Source organism: Dermacentor andersoni, chromosome 5 (assembly GCF_023375885.2).
Source record: "Dermacentor andersoni chromosome 5, qqDerAnde1_hic_scaffold, whole genome shotgun sequence".
Classification (NCBI taxonomy): domain Eukaryota; kingdom Metazoa; phylum Arthropoda; class Arachnida; order Ixodida; family Ixodidae; genus Dermacentor; species Dermacentor andersoni.
This window is the reverse complement of record NC_092818.1, coordinates 24,557,290-24,580,236: the sequence shown is the minus strand read 5'-3', so window position 1 is coordinate 24,580,236 and position 22,947 is coordinate 24,557,290. Positions and strand designations below refer to the sequence as shown.

The 22,947-nt window shown below is 47.0% G+C and overlaps 1 protein-coding gene across 1 annotated transcript in view; it reads right to left on the bottom strand.

The window, feature by feature from the left end:
* Positions 1 to 1,542: 1,542 nt before the first annotated feature.
* LOC126529965 (uncharacterized) overlaps positions 1,543 to 22,947 on the bottom strand; it is a 39,565-nt gene continuing 18,160 nt past the window's right edge. The window contains exons 4-8 of the mRNA XM_055070210.2: positions 14,004 to 14,158; positions 11,018 to 11,096; positions 6,805 to 6,973; positions 4,843 to 4,999; positions 1,543 to 2,360 (exon numbers count right to left, since the gene is read on the bottom strand). Coding sequence (XP_054926185.1) covers positions 2,182 to 2,360; positions 4,843 to 4,999; positions 6,805 to 6,973; positions 11,018 to 11,096; positions 14,004 to 14,158 — 739 coding nt within the window. The 3' untranslated portion in view covers positions 1,543 to 2,181. The remainder of the gene's footprint in view (positions 2,361 to 4,842; positions 5,000 to 6,804; positions 6,974 to 11,017; positions 11,097 to 14,003; positions 14,159 to 22,947) is intronic.

Sequence of the window (22,947 nt, the reverse complement as noted above, 5' to 3'; positions counted from 1 at the left end):
ACAGTCGCTTTGGTGAAATTTTTTTCCCTGCCAGTTCCTTGTCGGCGCAAGCTTTCGCCTGCGTTTCAACTGCGTCTCGGTGAGGCCAAGTGAAAACGCGCCAAACGTCTCAACGCACTAGCTTGCCCGCGAGGAGTTCTCAACTCAAAGGAGCGCTCAGCGGCATTCAGTTGGACATTCTATTGCTTTTTATTTTATACACTCGTTTTGTACACTCATGACGTGTGGCCACGTCCTACCCATTGGCTCCGCCGCCACGTGCCCAACGGAGTACGCACTAGGCTACACGTTTAGTCAGCTAGATGACTGCGACGTGACGTACGCAATGACACACGCACTAGACACACATTTAGCCAATAAAAACCGTACAGCCACCATGGCGTCGGGCAAGCGTACTCGTCTCGCACTCCGGAGGCCCGGGCTTGATTACCACCAAGACAAATATTTACGTAATATTGCTTTACGAGGCAGTAATTTATTTTGTTCATGGGAACCTCCCCGAGAAATTTGACGTCAGTTCTAGTAATTTTGCACGCTCACTCGAGCTCAAGCGGTTACACTCAGAATGCTACAAGCAGACACATACCCCACGCAAAACAGACTACACCATTACGTGCCTGAGCTCTACGACAAGTCTTATTGCACCAATTGCAATACATCCCTTAACGTCTATCATTTACTGTGGCCGTGCTCGCAAGCTCACATAAACGGCGAACAGGACAAGCGCAAGTTTGAAGCAGCAATCAGGAGCGAAGAACTAGCTCCCCAACTCTGGGCCGTCCGGCAGGTCCACGACGCCGCCAGGAAGCTCAACCTCCCGGTTCCGTCCTGGGAGACGCCCCCTCCACGAGAGCCCAAAGCTCTCGTGGCCTGCAGGACCTCGAATAAAGTTGATTTCCTTCCTTCCTTTGATTTGATTTTACTCTTTGCCGTCGGCCATTTTTGGTACCGTGATTCGGTCTCGCCGCCGACTACAATTTCGGACTTTCGCGTATTGGGCCATATTTCGCATTAGAAGTGTCGAGGATAACAGACATGATATGTGAAGCGCAAAGTAGGTGGCGTCCGTCTGCTCCACAGCTGCCCATTGCCGCTACTGCTTTGACTATATTGTGCTTCACAGATAGATATAACCTGAGTGTCAGTGATCCTTTCGGCACACATGTTATTTGCGAGAAGCACTGTCGTAGTTTTTACGTTCACTGAAAGGGATATTGAAGATGGTTGCTGAGTTAAGTTACATTAGAAAGTTAGACTTCTTCTCTAGATCGTCGTGCTTTCACTATATTTTCACAGTGCTTCTCGGTACTAACTCATAATTTATCTATGATCAACGACAACATTGCGTTTTAACAAAACTAAGTACTCTATATAGGCAGTTTTGAGAACATTTTCATTAGAAAAATGGCTAATAGGTGCGGAAACACTTTGACGTTCATGACATCGTACTGAGACAATGGTTTGGGCATGAAATTAAACATAAGAGAAGCTTGCGCTCTACTCCGACACTGGAAACCACTTTCCTGGCAAATAAACACAGAGTAAATCTTGTAAAAATACTTTAATAGACTAAACTTGGTGCAACATTTTATGGTACATTCGAGTGGTCCCTACCGTGCTCTGACTCGGATTGCAACGATGTGGAGCCGATGTGGAGGACGGAACAGGAAACTGGTGATCACTGCTTTTTTTGTAAACTAACAAGACGCGCAAGCTCTTTGGCACCGCCGTGGCCGACGCGATGCCAACAACTAAAGTTGCAGAAATCACGCGACCGGAGCTCCGCCCGATCTTGCTCGGCTCGCGTTACCAAGTCGAAGGAGATAGCGACTTCGAGCGTTTTGAATGGACCAGCAGCGTGTCTTTCGAGCGCTTTATTTCGATCAGCTGAATGTACCATTAGCGCACGCCTCTTGAGGCTTGTATAACCCCACCCGCAAAGAGTTTGGTAACTTATTGGCTTACCAACGCACAACTCCACTGCCCCGCTTTCCGTATTCAGCATTGAGCTCATGACGCCTTATTAGATCAAAACTACGAGCATATGTCATGGCCGATCTGTTTCCGTCATGCGAGTGATTTTCATCATATTTATATTGCTGATAAAAGCGTCGACTGTGCCCGGTGGCTATCATCATCGTTTTGGTCACTTTGTTTCCCCACAGGCTTGGTTTGGAGAGCTCAGTAGTCGGGAGGCTGGTTGTCATCTTCGAGTGGATCGGATTTTGTCGGCTTCTTTCCCTTGAGTTTAATGACTGTGCAGGCCGACAGACCGAAACATAAAGACATCATCAGGAATATGAGAGCCACTCCTGCAGCAAAGCCCGTCGCCTTGAGGCAGACCAAGCTGCCGCTGGAATCTGTAGTGGCAAGAACGGGAAAGAAACAACAACATAGTTCTTTGAATTATGGATGAACGGCTCTTTGCCACTCATTTTGAGCAAAATTATGTCCCATTCACACAAAAGTAATACCTCGAATGAGGTACTATTGAAAATAATCACTTTTAAAGCATATCACTGACATTTCGGATTAAGCTTATATTAGGCTTATATACCAATATACCTGTATTATACCTACATTAGTCTGAGAAAAGTACGTATAAGAAGAGAGTTGCAACAAGCACGTCTAAGCATTTGTTCGCAACGTCAGTGCGGAGTCACGCGTCACTTTTACAAGAAAGTTTACATCGCAAACAAGGCACAACGGAAAAAACAAGACAAGTGATTTCCTTGTCTTATTCCAGTGTCCCTCAGCTCTCGCGATGTTCACTTTCTTGTAGAGGTGGACGAAAATAAATTTTTTCGTATATGAATTGAATACGAATATTAAGTATCGAGTACCGAGTCGAATATTGAATAGGAAAACGCAGACACATTTATAGCAGGTACATCTATTTCGATTTAATTAGGAAACATGCTTCTACTGATGAGGGGAAAATAGTCAATTACCAGGAACAATTAGGATCAGTTTTAAACACAACATTGCTAATTCTCAATAAAAAAAAAAACTGCGTGAACAGTCTCCGAATATCCTTAGAGCCTGGTCGCAAACGAGCTTTCCAAGAATAGATTGAGTCTAGCTTGCTACAAACACTGAATAAATCACCTTTGAAGAAGACCACAGGCTGTGGAAAAAGCAAATAAGGAAGTGGTGAAGGACATTTGTGCCTTAGACACATGTAAGACAGTTCGTTTCAAGATGAAGATCACTGGTTGTAACGTAAAAGATAAAACTGCTACTTGAATAGACTGCATAAAACACGAAACTACAATACGAGCAACAAATCACAACTTTTCATTTAGGATTGCGCAGCGAAACCGGAAACAATTTTAGCATCACCCATTTCGCTTCTTCATTGCCTCGAAAAAAAAGTGCTTGTTTCACTTGTGATAATTTGCAACAACTTGTTTAGCAGACGCAGAACAGTAACCCAACTTTGACTGTCAGTCGCTGCGAAATATTTGGTTAGTTCCGACCTTCGAATATACCTAATACCATTTTAGGACTCGAATAGGTAGCGTGCAATTTTCGATTTTATGCACGACTTTCAATATTCTCCCACCCCTGCTTTCTTGTACAAAAGTACCAACTTGCCCAGCTAGCAATTCTGCTTTTGTCATGAGTAATCGTTGAGCCTTTAGTCCCGTGACATGAGTCTATCTTTCTGGGACCAATCTTTCGCATCCCAGAAATTTCAGATTACTGAAGTGGCTGGATGTCTTCCGAGTAGAACTGAGTTCTCGTGCATGACGTTCTTTTGAGAGTTAAGGTGTGGTGTCCACATTTGCCGACGCTACACAACTTGCACAAAACTGGAATTCTTAACCTGATATGCTGCCGCACGTACCTAATGACGCTGAAAATGCAAATAAAATAAAGCTAGAACAGTTGCCTGACAAAGCTTTATTTATTGTGGGAGCATTTGGTGTGAGAAGACCCCAGTCTTGGATTATTAATGTGCACGCAAGTAACCACAATATCGCGTCGCAGACGTGGACGAGGCAAGGACACGCCTCCTCTGACGATGCTCGTAACCTCGCGCGTCTGTGTGGTTAAGTTATGAATTGGCATTACGCTCCCTTCTCCTCTACCTTGTGCGACATACGAGACTGACACCACATGAAATTGCCCCCGCAAGAATATAGGAGTTGTACAGGCTACATTTACTCCCCTGTTAACATGGTGCTTATTCGCGCATAATCACTGCTTTATCAGCTTCGAACGTTTTGATCGCAAACCCAAATCGGACTCCACAGTTTCGATCATTTTGGGGCAGGGAGTGTGTGATACGCTATCAAAATGCGATATGATTTATCGCAGAGAAAGGAAGAATCAAGCATGTCTCTCGAAGGCTTCGGGAGAATATCGTTGGATAACTTTTTATATTCTCTCTGGTGGGACAAGTTCTGCCAGAATCGAGTTCGAGCATAACATCCTTCGAGTTGCGTTGGTGAAGCGAGGTTGTCTAAGTCACTAACGGGTAAATTTGCCGCAGCATTCGTAGCCGACTCAGTGTGTGGTGACAGGATCAACAGTCTTTCTCGTGTCAGTGAGCATTTTTTAGGAGCCTGTAAGGAGACGGAAGGCGTAGACCGGAAGAGCGGCCGGCGTGACGGCGAATGCAAAGCGCCACGCCCAACTTTGCACGAAGGGGTTGACGATGGGTGTGGTATTCGGCGCGAAAGAAGGGGGGGGGGGGCGGTTGAGCGGAACACAATGGGCTGAATAGCTCTAGCTACGAAGCAATTATTTCGCCGCCTTTTTCTCCCTGCCTCTAGGCCCCCTCAGAACTGTATGCAGCGGAGCAACGAGAGGGGTGGGAGGGCGGTGGACACAAACCGGAGTAGGGCAGGCTCTGCTGGGCGTCCGCGTCAGTGTGGAGAACTTCCAGGGCCTGGAACAAGTTGAGTGTCTCGAACGGCGTCGCCGAGTCGTTGCCTTCCAGCGTGGGCGCAGCTGATCGCTTCCGGCGCTGGCGCCACGAGCACTGCTGCGTCTGCCGCGAAACAAATGCGCGCGGGTCAGAACCCGGTCGGTAAGCACGCGCCTTATTACAACGCTTGCCGCGCACTCGCGAGCACATTACGCTCGGTGGTCGGGCGTAAACGCGACAAGCTCGGTGGCGACTGAGATGGGGGCGCGAGATAATTCGCGACGCGTGAGCGTACGCCGGACACGATCATTCACTGATTTCTGATAAACACATGGGTGTGTTTGTCCGAAAGAGATAAGAGGACGTTTTCTTCAGCTTCACGAGGCAACATATTGACGAGCCAGAGAGATACGATGAACGAAACAGAGAAAGCACTGTAGACGAAACGGACAATGTATGACCGCGTCACGACCTGTTTTGATTTTTGTTTTCTGCTTTCGGCGAGAGCGCTGTGTTGCGCAGTTTACGTTCCATTCTATGAGATGATCGTGCACTCCGTGTGGCGGAAGTCTTCAACTCCTTCCAGCATTATCACAATAAGCGCTGACTTTGAAAAGCTACGTGCTGACGAATGTAAATACCGGCTCGTTTTCGGTCACAAGACTTGGTCAGACGATCACTGACCGTATTGGTGACTGTATAACACACACTCTGAAGCAAAATTACACCCTTTTGCCACACAACGATAATCGTCATCTGTCTCGTCCGCATTTCCTCTCTTTAACGCGGCGAGCCCGGTACTTTCCAGTAACAAACGGCATGCGCGTTATCAGCATGACATTGCATTCCCGACAGGAAAGTAGCGGGCACGGCGTTTTCAAGAAAAGAAACGCTAGCAAGGCAGACGACGATTATTGTTGTGTGGCAGAGATACACCTCAAAGGGTGCAACTTTGCCTACGCTCTTAGAAAAATTTACACCCTTTGGGGCTTATCTTGTCCCGCAACGATAATCGCCATATGTCTTGCCCGCGTTTCCTTTCTTTAACGCTGCGAGCCCGGTACTACCCAGTCACGAACGCCATGCGCGTTATCAGTGTGACGCAGCATTCTCGTCAGGAAAGTAGCGAGCGCCGAGTTTTCATGAAAGGAAACGCAAGCAAGGCAGATGATGAATATTTTTGTGGGACAAATATACACCCCAAAGGGTGCAACCGTTTTGAGAGTGTAAGAGTGCAGTGGTCTCATTTTGTGAACATGACAAAAAAATATCCAGGAGTCACTACGCAAAGTTCCTCGCGGATACTTTGCTCACCTTCGTACCGCCGCCATCACGTGACACGTTTTTCTCTTCACCGTGACAAATCAGTTCTGCGGAAGCCCTCAAGTATGAAGAAAGGTGCAATTTTCATTCACCCGACAGAGCGAGGGAAAATTGTTCGACAACTCGAAGTAAATGTGGCAAATCAGTTATGCGGGAACTCGCAAGGTGGAGGAAGGATAATGAGAGGAAAGAAAAATTATCGTCCACCTGACCGTAGCATGAAGCTACAAAGGAACTAAATACGGGCGTCTCAGAAATATTCGCAGTTGAAGAAAAATTCATCCTGGGGATCGAAGCCGAGACCACTGCTGGCGGTCGCTCTACTTTCCGAGCTAACTAGGAAGCTAGCAGACGTAGGGCGAATATTTCAACTACTGAAAAAAAAGTGCAGGGACACGGAATATGCAAAGTTAGTTCCCTGGATATCCACAAAATTTTCAGAACCTATGTGGGGTTTCCTTAGCAGCTTCGTGCTACAGTACGGTGGATGATAGACCTCCCTCTCACGTTTTCTCGCTTTCAAAAGCGTCATCAGACGCCCTTTGCTAGTTCATGAACACAAATAGAAAAAAAAGCACCAATGAACAAAGTGCGTGTGCGTATACCGGGCACGAGCTGTGGCACATGTGGACGTCGCATTCGATGTACAGCGCCCGGCTGCCTGTGAAGCGGAAGGCCTTGAGGAAGGCAAACAGTGCCACCTCTTGACCCCCTTCCGCACGAGTGGAATGCGAGCCTCGGAAGGCACTCAGGAGGCGCTCCTGCAGGGTGCACCTGCGCGGCCGAGCAGCCACGAAAGGAATCATGCATACATAGCGTTTTGCGTAACTTGAACCAAGGATTAGAAAAAAAGTGGTTATCCGCAACTGAATGAAACTAACGACATATGTTTTGCCATCATGTGGCGCTCCTTAGGGTATATTTTTATATGGCACCTAATTGGTCAATTAACTAAGATCAAATATGATTTTTTTCTAAAGAATTCACTTTAGGGCCAAGTGCATTTCGTTACATTGTGATGGGGTTCAGAAACGACCGCTCCAATTTTTTGTGCCAACGTACATGCTGCGTGGCGATTTTTTCCGGCATTTAAAGAAAGCCCATGAAATATGAAATGAAACCACGTGACTGCGCTCATGCGCTACCGTATTGCAGCGCTCTCAACCGCTCTTCGTGGGAAAGAACCGTGCGCGCGGACCGTGGCGAAGTGAGCGGCCGCGGCTCTAGGCGTCGACTTCGCAGTGCGTCAGCATCCTCGACGGCGGCACACGGAAAGGGAGCATAGTAAGCGATAGGTTCGACGCACGGTTGAGCGCGCTGCAATACGATAGCGCATTCGTCGCTGCAGGGATCATAATGCATGACAGCTCTTTAGAATTGCACCGCGTGCTTGGAGCTCGGACCAGTGATGGTAGTGCATTGCGAGCAAAGACGGCGCTCTTAGTCCTTCTCGAAAACAATGGTCTCGAGGAGACGCTTTAGTCACTTGTTACTGCGTGTGCTTGTGTATGTTGAGCGCGTTTGTATAGTATATATGAACGCGTAATTTCAAGCACCCAATTTGTCATGTCCGCCATAACACGCTGTAGGCGTACGGCAGGGCGAACGTGTCTATAGCTTCCAAACACGCAAAAAAGTGATATATAGCTCTTAAATGGAGCAAAAACATTATGCATGCATCTTGCGTTGCTATGAGGTTGCAGTGCCGACGTTTTACAGTGGAAAGCATATTTTAGAAAACAAGTTCGACAGACCTTTCTCTAGGGTTTTCGGTTTTAGAATAAAATGCAGAACCCGATCCAATATGAAGTACTAGCAGAACCAAGGCGAAACAAGGCTTGATTGTCCAACTAAACTTTGTTGTAGCAACGCACAGAAAAACGAGCTAACGGGATAACGGCATTGACTGAAGTTCACATAGAGAACTGGGGTCCTGTAGCATAAAACTATTCCAATATGTTTTTATTCCAATCTCCTGACACCCGCCGTGGTTGCTCAGTGGCTATGGTGTTAGGCTGCTGAGCACGAGGTCACGGGATCGAATCCCAGTCACGGCGGCCGCATTTCGATGGGGGCGAAATGCTAAAACACCCGCGTACTTAGATTTAGCTGCGCGTTAAAGAACCCCAGGTGGTCGAAATTACCGAAGTCCTACACTACGGCGTGCCTCATAATCAGAAAGTGGTTTTGACACGCAAAATCCCATATTTTTTTTAATCTCCTGATGGCATAATTTACCTAACCACCGATGCAAGCATCGGGCTGTGACCTGCAGCATTATTTGAAACGCCCAATCAAATACTCTGCTCATTTATAGGAGGTCCCGTTTTGCTTCCACAGCTGACAGAATTGCCCGACAAGTTTTTCTTATGTAATTGGCTGGCAAGAAGCGAGGAGTACGCAGAAGTGGAGAGGGTCTCGATGGGGTGCCGAGCTAGCGCAGTGAAAGTAGATAACGGGATGTGGAGGGTGGTGCCGGCGTCCGTGATTGGTCCACTTTCCCTTGCTGAGCTTGCGGTACGCGGCTGGTCGAAAATTGCAGTGGCGTGCACGGGAAGGTTATAAATGCCACTAAGGCGGATCCTCAGCGAACAAGAGTTGGCAGAGCGATGTCGTATAGACCGTTTTTTCATAGGCGCCGCCATATTGTGAACGCAGTGGCGCCGCCTATGAGCAGCGCCATACTGGCTTGGGTGAAAGCGGTCTTTTGCATGCAGGTATACGCTAGGCGGTAGTTTCTGGCTTTTCTTTTCGCGCTCGTGTGGTCCATTTAGTATGGCGTGCGTCTTCTACGTGGTAAACGGTTCTGTGAGACGTGCTGAAGTGGTTCAAGGCGTCATAACCGGAGTTTCTGCTGGCGTTGAGGTGGATGGCACACACAGCGCGATGTGTGCGCGCATATTTGAGCCTACAATCAACCTCGGAGATCAGTTGTGTACTTCTGAATGTTCTAATCACTAGTGGGACCTTATTGCAGTATTATCCTCTATTTCTAAGCTGCGGTTTAGGAGCTGTGAAACATACGCGACGATCGCAACCGCGTGGGTACCGTTCTGCTACGATAGGAGCTGTGATGTTATACTTTGACAAGTGCTCAAACTGTTCGCTGCAGGTTACATTGCGTGACTACTTGGTTCCATGGATGAGGTTTCCGCCCCTAAATAAAATAGTTTTGGCAAGTAATAGCAGCTTACCTTACAGTCTGAATTAAGTTTGTCCAGCAAAGGGACTGTTTACGAACTGCGCGAGCGTCTTAAGCAGTGGTGGGTGCTGGATTACAGATATCTTTGTTCTATATACCGCATGGTCCAAGCATGCGGCATCAGCGGTTATATATTTATAAACGTTGTGCGGCGTGACCATGTGAGGTCGTATTGCGGCGTTAGCCCGTTTTCTCTTGATTTTTTCGAGAAAGAGGATTATAACCGAATTTTTTTTTTCGGTTGAGTTCGTTCCGTTCTCTACGACGCACTCACACGTATTACGGAAACTTTGTCCTCAAAAATAGGCATCGCATTCTCTTATGCGATCCCTCTCATACATTATAGCTGTATACAGGCCAAAAAGGCAATGCCGAAGCGCATAGCTTACATATGTATCGTGCTGGTTCACCAACCGCAGTGATCGCTGTGTTGAGCAGCGCCATCGGCCTCATGCAGGAAGGCTAGCGTGGACATATAGTAATTTCAAGCCTACTAGACTTGAAATGCGTGAGAACGATGCCGGTGCATCACAAATCTTTGATAGCGCCTGCCGCTTAGATGTTTCGTGGTTGCCTTAGGTTGGCCGTGCATGAGCATGCGCTCTTATGCTTTATGCTTTACTCCCTACGCTAAGCGATCAGATAGGGAGCAGATTTACCATTTCATGCTGCTAATACAGAGACACCGGTTTTCTTTGTTGAATTAAAACCGATATAAGCAAAATAGTTCACAATACATACACACACCGCGACTGATAATATGCGTAAACCGCAGCTGATAAAGCGCGTCACATTTTTGCGCCAAGAGATATTTCCGCCTACTGTAGTTACCGATGCACCGAAAGGCTCCCCTGACGACCTTATATGAACGGACATTGCGTAAATTTCACAAAGTACGACCTAAAACATCTCGAAATCGTTCCGCAGCACGCGACAGCAATACTTTCAAGCAGCGCCGCGCCGGATCGCCCAAGCCAGAGAGGAGGAAAGGCTCTCCGCGCGCCCTATCCTCCTCGCCCGTTGAAAAGGTCTATACGTGCCAAAAGGGCTGGACAACTTAATACCACCACGGCAAAATTTTAATATGCACAAAAAAATTCGTTCTCCCGGACAGCTCCAAGTAGCTAGTGCCAGATCAATCGGTAGGCAGACGTCTTCTATCCCTCTCGGGACGGGGTTGACTCAGACTATTCCTAAAAAATAGCTCAATTTTCTTCGGCATATTAGTGCATTCGTAATGCATCACATTCACGTGGTGAGCTTTCGCGGTTTTGTGACGTCGCATGACAAGCAGACGAAATGGGAGATGCCCGAAAACATTTTAAACAATCGTGGAGGGCTGATTGCAGAAATGAAATTAGAAACAGTTAGGAATAACTTTACGTTATGTGCCCCGGCGGTGAATCTAAGAAATGTTGCGATTTTCAAGTCTGCCTTCAAAAGTCTCTTGCAATCACGTGCGTGTAACATCACAGGGAAGGTTGCACATTTTCCCTCCACCTACGGAAACGAGAACGCTACATGATGATCTCAAATTTCGTTAAGGTCATGTTTCACAACGCCCTCGCCAGAGTCCACTGTAAGCTTACGCCCCACACGTGCACTTCAGCGCTCACCCGTGGACATCGACAAGTTGCAGTTTCTGGTCGGCTCCGTTGTGGGCCACGCAGTTGCTCACGAGGATGTCAACGTCACCTGCGAGTGTAGACGAGGCACACAATGCACAGTGCGCGGTCATCGTGGTATTTTGACAAGGTCACATCTTTAAAAGACGGCTTGAGGCCGCATTCATTGTAATGCAGTGACAATTGACAATCTATAGCTTGTTTTTGAACCTTGTTTGAGCGTTCGCGCATACGGTCAATGATGCACCGCACCGTTTGACCGATATAGAAACGCTTGCATGAAGGAGGATTATTATAAACTAGACAGTCACAACAATCAACAAAACCTGTGCTGCTTTTTAGAACATTTTTTTTTGCTCTCGGTCACCCGACTGACTTGTTGGTACAGGCTACCTAACTCATTTCGGGCAGTGAAGACAACCTAACGCCTGGCCAGCTGACAATTTTTTTGAGATTATGCGCAACCTGATGCACATACGGGATAACCGGAACCACTTGCCCTGAGTTATTCTCACATTTAGCGGCTGCCCATTGCCTGCTTCCAAGGCCTGCGGCGAGGCTTTCAGCGATGCTAGTCAAACACGGTAGTTGGGAAACCTGCGAGCTCCAGCCTAGCTACTTGCGATTCGAAACTTGCATCTACTTTGTGGTCACAAGACCTGATGAGGGCCGCCTTTATGCAAGATCTTGCAATACTGCGCTTAACTATCTTTGAGTGCGGCGGAGCAAAAGGGGAGCAGGCTCTTATGAGAGCGAAGAGCATAACCCCACATTCATGGTTGTTTATGAACAAGAGCTCCAAGCCTCCATTTGTTCTGTTGGCACTTAAGATCGCCCCGGGTCGGCAGAGAGCAGACTCATTGTATACTGTTTGTTGCTGCTGTTGGCATGTCGGATTTGAGTCGTTCACTGTAGCTTTCCCACCTTCTCGCTGAGCTTCTCCGTAAGCAGCTGAGTACTTTCAGACCACAGGTGCACAAAATTACAGGCTCTATAAACCTTAACTACAATTTTACGGTAATTATTTGTTACACCGTTGCTCAGGTTAGGGCTTTGTCGTAAGGGCAAACTTGTGGAAGCTCAGTGCTTGCTGTTGAAAAAAAGAAAAGTGGTTTTCAGTTATTGTCCCCATGCGGATAAACTTGCACCCTAAGCGGTTTTGCAGTCTCCTGTTAAACCTGCCGTTCTTGAAAAACAAATAAATTGAAAATGAGAGAGACTGCCACTCCGATCTTTACCCTGGTTCAGCTCTCCGTTGTCGCCGTACTTCTCCTTTTCTACTTTGTACGCGGAATCCTTAGTCCTATTACTTCTCTGAAAGTGCGGTTGGCTCATTTCGGCAGTGTGCACAGTGCAAGAAATATGGACATGAGCGCATGACACGTGCTAAGGTATTTAGATTGTCGCTCTCGACTTCGTGTGAAGACGATTTCATAATATCTGAATGAATATGCACTGACACAGGATGCATGTTCACGCATGCGGATACGAGCTATTCTTGCAGTACTATAATTCTTTAGCTGTACACTTATCCGTACACTTGCAGTGTTATTATTATTTTTTAAAGTGTAACCGCATTAGTGGTGGCTCACCCTGGAAATCTGTCTGTCGGTCCACCCATAATGCGTAACAGGATGCGCTCCATCAAAAGAATAATTCGAACATCCATGAAACAAAGAAAGAAAAACTTTGGCGCTGGTAAGTTTCGATCCTACAACCCCACACTCCGAAGCCGAGTGTCTTACCAACTTGGCTAAACACACTTTCTTTTCTTTATTGCAGGCTTCGACATTATACAAAAACAATACACAAAAGTTAAAACATGTCAACAAGAATTTTGCTGGCACGACATAATGAAATTTTTTCAATGCTGCCAATTTATCTAGCATGTCAATCCACGTTGGCTGTTCAGGGAGTGCCCGATGGACATCCCTGAACCGTACTACAGCTTCAATGAAGTGATCACGTGTAGGTCGCGAATTGACATCAGCATTGTTGAACTGCCTTCTAGCTTTTAACAAACTGTGGAGGCCCAGGAGTATTATAGCGTCATACGGAAAACCCTCTGTTTCTACCCGTAAGAATCTTATTCCATGTGGACCTAAAGGTAACTCTTTCTTTAACGTATTTTGTAGCACATCACAGAAAAAGATGGGATCCCAGAAATATAGAAACGCACGCTCTATGGTTTCAGGTTTGTTGCATAAGAAGCAGTTAATGGACCACGGAACAAAAATACCTTTGTTATGCATCCATGTTTTAACTGATGATGTATTAGTGTGTAGTTTAAGAAAAATGTTTTTACCGAAGGGTGTACTGGCATTCTTTTAATGGGTTAAACACACACGCTTGTGAAAGGTGAATGTATTTGAACCATATTAAGGTGTTGCACCGCGTTGAATGCGTTGTCGCGCAACGCAGACAGATAAGCAGTCTATGAGTTGATAAGGATGGTAAGGAGTGATGCGGGGTTACGTGGGTCTGATCGCTGTTGATAATGGTTTGGTGAGGATGGATGAGGCCTTAAAGAGCGTTAAGTGTTAATAATGGTTTATAGTAGTCGGATTAAGAGCCAAAACAGATTGCAAGGCCAATAAAGCATACATTTAATGTACCGTTTACTGCTTCTTCAATCGTGGTAGGCAACATGGGTCACGTCGTACGCGTGGAGATGAGCAAGAGGCATAATGCTTACGCATACTTAGACAATTCCAGCGGAGGTTCTGCATAATTTTTTTTCTGCCTGAATTTCTTCTTGCATCGTACGTCATAGGCGATGAGAGGGGGGAGCATACCCCGCCAAGCCATTTACTTTTGACTTAATGTCTGCACTCCAAGCATCTGCTGGTGTTAAATAAACGAATAACATTATACAGTCCTCCTTGTGTCTGTCACTCTTCTCAGCATGCACTGTACCGAACGAGTCAAAAAGGCCGACACTTCATTTGCCGCAGAGAATGTACCGCGTTACACTCACGCAACACGCTTGTCATGGTGATGACGAGAGTGAGCGGGTCGCCCACCGTGACTGGTCCCTGGGCCCGGGGTCCGGAGAGGCCGTAGCCCAGGCGCACTTCCATGCTGCACTGCGGTGGTGGCAGGGTGAACACCACCGCCGTGCCCGTGTTCACCCTGCGCGAGGGAGGGAGGGCGAGGACAGAAAGAAGCTATTGCAGTACATCCGGTCACTGCGCGTGCTTGCCCAGTACATTTTCCTACATTGTATCTCGGTTATTTTGTAACACCTGTAAAGTTCGCAGAAAATTGAGAACTTTCTTTGGTACTGCCTGATATTTCTTTTTATTTCGAGAAGGGCAGCTTAAGGCAGAGTACAAAAATATGATTGATTATGCTTATTCGTAAGCACCCTATTTAGTATTGTAAAGACTCCCCTGTAGAGCGCAGATAAACCCACAACAAATATTTAGACGCGATGCGCGTGCGTGTACGTGGTTGCTTTTCTTTTTCCTGGAATAAAAAAAAAGACAGTGTGGCCTTCGAGAGTAAGGCCAGGCGAAGCACGTAGAGCTTTGTCAAAGCTTTGTAAAGCATGGCCAGTGCTCCGAAGATGAGAAGAGTAGACAGTGCTTTTCTCCATCATCCGCACTGTATAAACTGCTCCGTGGAAGGGGTCTCATGAGAAATATTATTCTAAATCCTCAATCGGAAAAATACTGTGAAGTACGCGATTTTGGTGACGCTGACGATTATTTATTTCGAACAGAGAGAAAAATATGGTGGATGTGCCCATAATCGAGTGGATCTTCATTTCCTTCATGGTCACACTGGAGTGCTGCTCTGCTGTTCTAGAAACTTGCCATCAAGAAGTGAAAGGCAGCTGGTCTCTGAGGGCCTGTCACCACTGCTTAGAGTCGACCAGGTAAAAGGGCCCACATATATTGGAGGTGGCTTGCTAATGCTCTCTCCTGTACTGGACGCTCCTAAGACCGGAAGCTTTCTTTTTTTATCTAACGTAAGGAAGATATCGTCCAAAATTAGTTTCGACACAGGTGGCGCAGGACTTAGCCCTTCGCCGGTCGACCCCACTACACTGGTAATTGAAGGGAAAAACCAGTCACAAAAGACAAAAGACAACAAGAGGGGTTCACACCATGACGACTGGACTATCAACTGAGCGTTATTAGAAACGGCCTAATGCCAGCAAAGCGAGCAGAGCATGCGCAACAACAGCACCACTAATCACAGAGCATGAAAAGACAAGATATCACATCTATCGCGACCGACCTAAAAAAGAATATTTTTTAGTAAGTGCACCGAGGTTGTACTAGTGCAGTCGTCTCCGAATAAACTGATGTAGTACGCTTCCAGGATTCCTCGCTCTTCTTTGCCCTTGGCCCTACCAAGAATCGTTACATTCCTGAACAATGGCGTGGCAAGATTGCGCCATTATCGGACCCCAGGGAGAAGTGGTGCTCACGCAGATGATACCATACCCAAAGCAGCCACGAAACATTCATTCGAAGTAGTGATCAACAGGATACAGAGGCTTCTTCGATAACTAGCGATGAAGTTAAATGGGGCATTGCACAACATTTCCCGTGGAAACACCGCAGGAGACGATGGTATAACAATCGATTTATAAAAAAATGGAGGATATAGTATGCTTGAAAAACTTGCTTCCCTCTATACGCAATGGCTCAAGACTTCAAGAGCACCAGAGTGCTGGAAGAATGGCAACATTATAGCTATTCATAAGAAGTGAGAAGTCAAAGAATTGAGCAATTACAGCCCGAATAGCTTACTTTCAGAATTGTAAAAAATATTCACCAATATAACTTCTGATATAATCAGGGCAACATTTAACTTAACTCTGCCAACAGAACAGGGTGGCTTTAGGAATGGATAATCTACGATGGATCACGTCCGTGTGATCAATCAAGTAACTGAGAAATCTGCGAAATACAATCAGCCTCTCTAGATGGCTTTCAGAGATTATGAAACGGCATTTGATTCAGTAGAGCTACCAACAGTCATGGAGGCATTGTATAATCAAGGAGTACAGGAGGAATGGGTATTATGGCAAATATCTGCAAAGATTCCACAGCTACTCTGCTTCGCCGTAATAATAGCAGAAAATCACCTATTAAGGCAGGGTGCAGGAACGCATATGCAATATCTCGAATGCTGCATGCTTAGAAGTATTGTAGCTTTCAGACTAGGAAGGCTTAAGAATGACGATTGTCGGTGAATATCTCAACAACCTTCGGCTTGCAGAGAACACTGTCCTGTTCAGCAACGCTGGGGACGAAATGCAACAAATGATACAGGACTTTAACTTTAGAAAGTGCATGGGTAAGATTGAAGATTATTACAGGCAAGTAGAAAACAAATGTATTGTTCATTAACTTGGCAAGGAAACAAGAATTCATGATCGCCAGTCAGCCTCTAGAGTTTGTGCGGGAGTACGTTTTCTAGGCCAAATACCCTGAGCACGAGAAGGAAATTTCGAGAAGAATAAAAATGGATTGGAGCGCATACTGCTGGGGGCATTACCAAATTGTCACTGGCAGCCTACCACTGTCGTCGAAAAGAAAAATGTACAATCATTGCATTCTATCCGTGCTAACCTATCGGGAGGAAACGTGGAGGTTAACAAAGGAGCTTGAAAATAAGTTACGGACCGCGCAAAAAGTAATTGAACGAAACACGTTAGGAGCGACGTTAAGAGAAAGGAAGAGAGCCGTGTACACCGGATCAGAGAGCTAATTGTTTAATTGGCATTAAGATAAATAAATGGAGCTGGGCAGGCCATTTAATGCGTAAGGTAGATGGGCAGCGGACCATTAGAGTTACAGAATGGGTGCCAAGGGAAGGGAAGCGCAGTCGAGGACGGCAGAAGACTAGGTGGGGTGGTGACCTTACGAAATTCGCAGGTGCAAGTGGGAATCTGCTAGCCCAAGACATGGGTAATTGGGGATCGCGGGGAGAGGTCCTCGTTATCCGCCACGGTAGCTTAACAGCTATGGTGTGGCGCTTCTAAGCACGAGGTGGCGGGATCGAATCGCGGCCGCGGTAGCCACATTTGGACGGGGACGAAATACAAAATCGCCCGTGTCTTGTGCATCGGGGGCACCGTTAAGGTTCCTGTTGTGGTCAAAATTAATCTGGAGTTCCATACTACGGCGTGCCTCATATGTAAATCGTGGTTTTGACACGTAAAACCCCCGAATTCAAAGGCATTCGTTGTGCTGTGGACATAAATATATTGACACGTGTACTTATCGTCATCCGATGACCGCTTTTTGCCGGCTAACAAATGTCAAACGTTATCACTCTGCACGAGACGCGCCTGCATGTTTTCGAATTTACTGGAATGTTATCGGTGTTTCTATCTGTTGTGCATGCTCCCGCCGAACCTTGTGTTATGTGGTCGCATGGGCAACACGAAGTGTCTACTGCTCTCTGGAAGGCACGTAGGCGCCATCGATTACGCTGGAACTTTGGACGTTTGATATATAAAAGCCGACGCGCACATCAGATTCTGTCAATCGCCGAAGGTGTTCGCTGCTATCGTTGTGATTTCAGTGCCAGTTGCTTTTACGGGCTCAGGTTTGCCCAATAGAACGTCCGTTAAGTTATTCATAGCTTTTGCTGGTGTGCTATTCCCCGTTTAGACTACGTGACAATATGCTGCTACTGCTTAAGATGACGATGATTGGTATGAAAATTAGAGAATTACCACAGTTGCAGCTTCGCTGAGATTTAGCACTCATTTATAAAAAATAGAGCTAAATTGAACTTTTATAGCAGTTGGCCCATTAGGGAAAGCCTTAACAGCCGGTCGCACTAGGCCGACAGGACGCCGATAAGATGCGGACAGGGGGCCAACGCCAATGATCAGCCGGCCAGACGGCAGACCGTGCCGCTTAGAGACGCTTTGTCATACTACAGGACGATGACGACGCCGACGCAGCCACGAACGTCGACAACTCCTCACGAAGACGTGAAAGAGCTGAATAGAGCTGCCGTTGCAAAGCCTCCTTTCTCAGTGTCATTGTACCGCGAAACGTTCATGATATAAGAGAGAAAAAACATACAATGAACAAACATATTTCTGCTCGCCCATTTCTTTTTCCTGCCATAAAATTAGCTAAAGACGTAGAGTGAGGTAGGCAGCTCAGATTTAAATTCAAGTCACGTCTGCACGCCTCGAGCATTTCTTTAGAATTCGTTACGAAAAGGCGATAGCGCGGGCAATACGGCGCTTTCCTTTTCCCGCGCTGTTACGCACCAGGACAAAACTGTTTAAGAAGGAAGCGGCCGACCGTCGACGTGTCATGTAATGATTTCCGGAAGAAGACGACGACACGAGGAAGAGATCTAGGAGAGAAAAAAGGGGAAGAAGAAAGTACAAAAAGAAAGAGTGAGCTCGCTGTTACGAAGTCAGTTTCCCGGAGTCGGCGCCGTGAAGGATGTAAAAGGAAAAAAAAGCGACGCAGATAGTGCCGTGGTAAATGTTCTCTGCACGAATTCTCAAGAAGCACGAATAGCGCACGCACTGAGTGCCTCCCTATTGCGTAAGAGCGTGTGCGTGGAGACAGTCGTTGAGTAAGAGTTCCGTTAACCTCTGCTCGGTGTGTCGGGGCGCTTCGCAGGACGGGGAAGCCCCCCCGAAACGAGGACTCCGGCAAAGTGAGCGAGTCCTTCTTGTATCATACGCAAGATTTGTGTCGCCGAGGAGAGTGGTACTTCAGTGGGGAACGGGGTGGTTTCCGGATGCAAAGAGAACTTGCGTAATGATTCTTGCGAGAGGCACTTGCTAGCAGCACGTGGCGGCGAAGCCGGCAGAAAGCGACGCACGCGCTCCAATTTGTGGCAAGTAAAATAAACACGAGGGGAATGATTTAAAATCAACTAAGTTGCGGCACATGGCCTATACCGAAACAGTAAAGTGGGTCACAACGGAAAGCGGTAGAGCAAGGAAGGGCGAAATAAATTTGGCCCTTTCGCATCACGGGTGTAAATTGAAGTTGTGCGAGTCAGGTTGCACATGCACCGTCCCGTGAAAACGAAGGACAAATGCGATCTGTAAGTTGACGATCGGAGATAACGTGGTCCGTGTGACAAAAATCAAAATTAAGATATGGGGTTCTTTACGTGCAATAATTACGACATGATTAGCCGGCAAGCCGTATTGGAGGACTCCGGAATAATTTGTACCACCTGTGGTTCCTTAACGTGCACGTATATCTAAGTACACTAGTGTTTTCGCATTTCGCCCCCAACAAAATGCGGCCGCAGTTGCCGGGATTTGATCCCGCGACCTCGTGCTTAGCAGGTCCCGTGTGCTGCTGTCTGCCGTTCGCCGCTACAAACATCCTATTTTGGCACGATAGGGCGTTGCGCGTGCTCTCTCTCTCTCTCTCTCCCCTTCCACAGTGGTTTTGTGCTACATGCATTCGTAAACATTGCGGACTTAGCTATTTACAGGCAAACCGGTCTCAGGCACAGTGCAATAACATGGATTTCAAAGGCACGGTTAGGAGCACTATATAGCCCGGAATACAGGGAGCGTTTTTGGGGCGATTTTCGCCTCACGGCGCCGATTTGACGCCCGGCGTCGAGAAAAACGCCCGCCGCCGCCGATCAGGACCGGCTAGATTTTGACGCGGCGCGCACGTGTCTGACGCTATCGGAAGTGCCTGTCGGAGTCACTTCCGTCTGTTTTAGGCGGGAGCGGCCAGCCGTCTCACCGTTCCTTGCCGTCCCTTGAACAGTTCGTGCGCGTGCGCTGGTCAGCACCATGGCTACGTCGGCGAAAGCATACCTGGTAATGTGTATAGACATATTAGTGGGGTATTTATTGCATAATTTATTAATTATAACACAAGCAAACAACACATAAGCATTGTTCGTTCATTTAGTGGTAGCCAAAACATTTTTGCCTTGTCTGGCCACACTGCGGCGGCGTTCGGCGCTCGTACGCCTCATGTAGCCTGGCCGGCGTCCCGCCAGTGCGTTTTTTTTTTTTTTTGGCGCGCGATAATCGCAGGAGAAAAACGCCCCATGTAGCCCCCGCTTATATGTAGCGCTACGTCCCTCTGCCAGAGGCGTAAATGAAGAAACGTAGGGTAATTAAATGCCAAATAGGAATACTGCAAAACCCGAGTATGCAGTGAACAGTGCCATGCGGGATTATGGGCCCAGTATCTCGAGCGGGATGCTGGGGCGCTGAGCAAGCGCCGCATGCGGGCATTCACTGGGCACTGGTGCCAAAAGCAGCTCTCGAGCGCGAAATACATAGTGCCTGTCTACCGTATATATGTTTTTGAATACAGAAAGGAGTAGAGAGCGTTTTAGAGCAATAAAAAAACGAGCAAAAATAATAAATACGCCACCACCAGGACTCGATCATCTGATGATGATGATTTGGGATTTTTATGGCGCAGCAGCCGTGCCGACTATAATGCGCCAAATTCGATCATCTGGCCAACAGATCCGAGGCGCTGTACTTCACCGGTAGGTCACGCCAGCCCTTCTTTTTCTTTTATTGCATGGAATTTTGAGGATTTTCATGGGAAAATTAGTTCCCGTTAGATACACATCAAAGACATATGCACACATGCTACGCAGTCCAGCTCATAGGAAGTTGCGAATAATTTCCCATATGAAGACTCAGACGCAGTTTCAATTTCGCACAGACATATCAGATGCGCTATCACCCCGCAACTAAAGCTTACGCCTGTACCAGTACGAAAGTGTTGTCTGTATTCGATAGCATGGTTGGAAGTGCCACGACACTGATTTTCTTTTGTGATTGCATTTTAACTTCGAAAGAGGTAATAAATGAACCTCCGACCTGGGAAGCTGTATGGGCTGTTACTGCCGATTCTGATAGCCGTTTCTTATTCTTCGCACAAGGGATACGCAGCATTTTCTTAGTTCAATGATGCATTTTAATCGAAACGTCTGTGCAGTCACATATCTCCGGCAGGAAAGCGTAGGCTAGTGCGGCTGGCAGCCTTCGGCGACAACACGTATACGTGAGTTCAGAACGCGTCGCATCGCCGCTCATCGCGTCTTGTGCTGACACTGTATAAATGAAAAAAATTGTTTATTTAAGAACACCGATGCCAAAGCTGAAATACAGAGCAATTTAACCTTCGTATATTTGTTTATTCCTAAGCCCAGACGGGCCGATAGCCTGTAGGCGCACTTGGCGGGTACGATAGGCATAAGCTTCGGTGGAAGGGTGCAAGGTAATGATCTCGATGCGGGTATCTGGAGAATACTAAAATGTGCGTACTTGAGTATCAGAACGCATTGTTCATAATTTCTTTAGTACAATAGGACAGTGGAAGCGCACGAATCGCCTCAGATCTGTTATCGGTGTGATATGTCAGTCTGCGAAAGGCTTCCGTGGGCCGGTTCGAACGCGTCTGAACGACTTCTGGGTTTCGTGTCGGCTCCAGAACACTGCTACAAGGACGACAACTCACAGTCATCGGTTGCGTACAAACTACTAAATGGATGGCTGGATGGAAACACCTTTATTTTAAATCCGGAAAAGTTTAACGACCCGGGCCCAGGTCTCCCATGAGCGGACTTCGAGGGCTTGCCTCGTCGCCACCTCTCGGGCCTGCTGGACAGGCCACTCTTGCGTCTTAAGGTTGGAGCTGCGCAGAGCGGCGGCCCACTTTGACGCAAGAGCCTCCAGAGCTACTGCCGTTGTAGCTGATATAACACGACACTCCCACAACATGTGTGAGAGCGTCACTCTAGTTTCAGGACATAATTTGCAAAGAACACTCGGGTATTGCGCAGCGAATATGTGCCGCAATCGCACCGGACTGGGGAAGGTTTGTGTCTGCAGTTGTCGCCAGACGACTGCCTGGTGACGTTGCAATTTGGTTCAGTGGTTTCAGCCTACAAGCACTCAGCAAAGTGAGGCGAACAGTGCATACATTCTTTGGAATCACGCATACAACATAGAGAACAGCATACGTTTCAATAAAGAACAAGCTCAAGACAAGCATCCGAACCATATAATTGATGTTACCGCGCTCTTGATAGCAGTGAGAAGCACTTACCACTTCCCGTATGCGCTTCCCGGTAAAGATTGCTGTTGCGCAGGCTGCTGGGTGACGCCAGCTTTCGACGTGGGGCGGAACTTCGCTAGCCATTCGTATATAATATTAGCGACCAAGCTACTAAATTCAATTTTGTTGCAGCATTGCTATGGGCGGCGGTGTGCTGTCAAAATTACCATTACTGTCATATCTACCGTTACTCTATATTAAAGGGAAAAAGTGGCATCCACCCGAATTGCAGCACGAAGCTACAAAGGAAACCCATACAAGTTTCTCAGAAAGAAAGCCTCGCAGTTGAAGAAAAATTTGTCCTGGTCCGGGACTCGAATCGGGGACCAACGCCTTTCCGGGGTGGTCGCTCTACCATCTGAGCTAACCAGGATGCTATAGCCGACCGCAGAGCGAGGGCGTATTAATCGACAACTCGAGGCAATGGGGTTCTGAATATGGCAGATCAGTCCTGCAGAATCCCGCTAGTTGGAGGAACTTTCATGAACTTTTTTTGAACTTCTTGTAATAAAGGCATAAAGCATTGCATACCCTTCCTCAGCACTTGCAGTGGTGGTTTTCACCAGCTTCGCTGGACATCCACTTTCGCAAAGCTGGAATAGCGAGTTTCTTTTCCTTTTGTTTCCAGTGTGAATCGAAATACAAATTTCGTGATCATCTCGCCGTTTTATCAGACGTTTTCTTCGTGTTTTTTTTTCTTTGTGTGAGAAATATTTAGACCAATATGTGTGCTGCAACAACCTGTAAGAAGTTTTTGATTCCCTTCGTGAAATTATTTTTTTTTAGCGACTAAAGTCCTTAAAACTCTTAAGAATCTCTAAGTGTGCTGTATGTAAAGGGGCACTGGGCCTTCACACATAA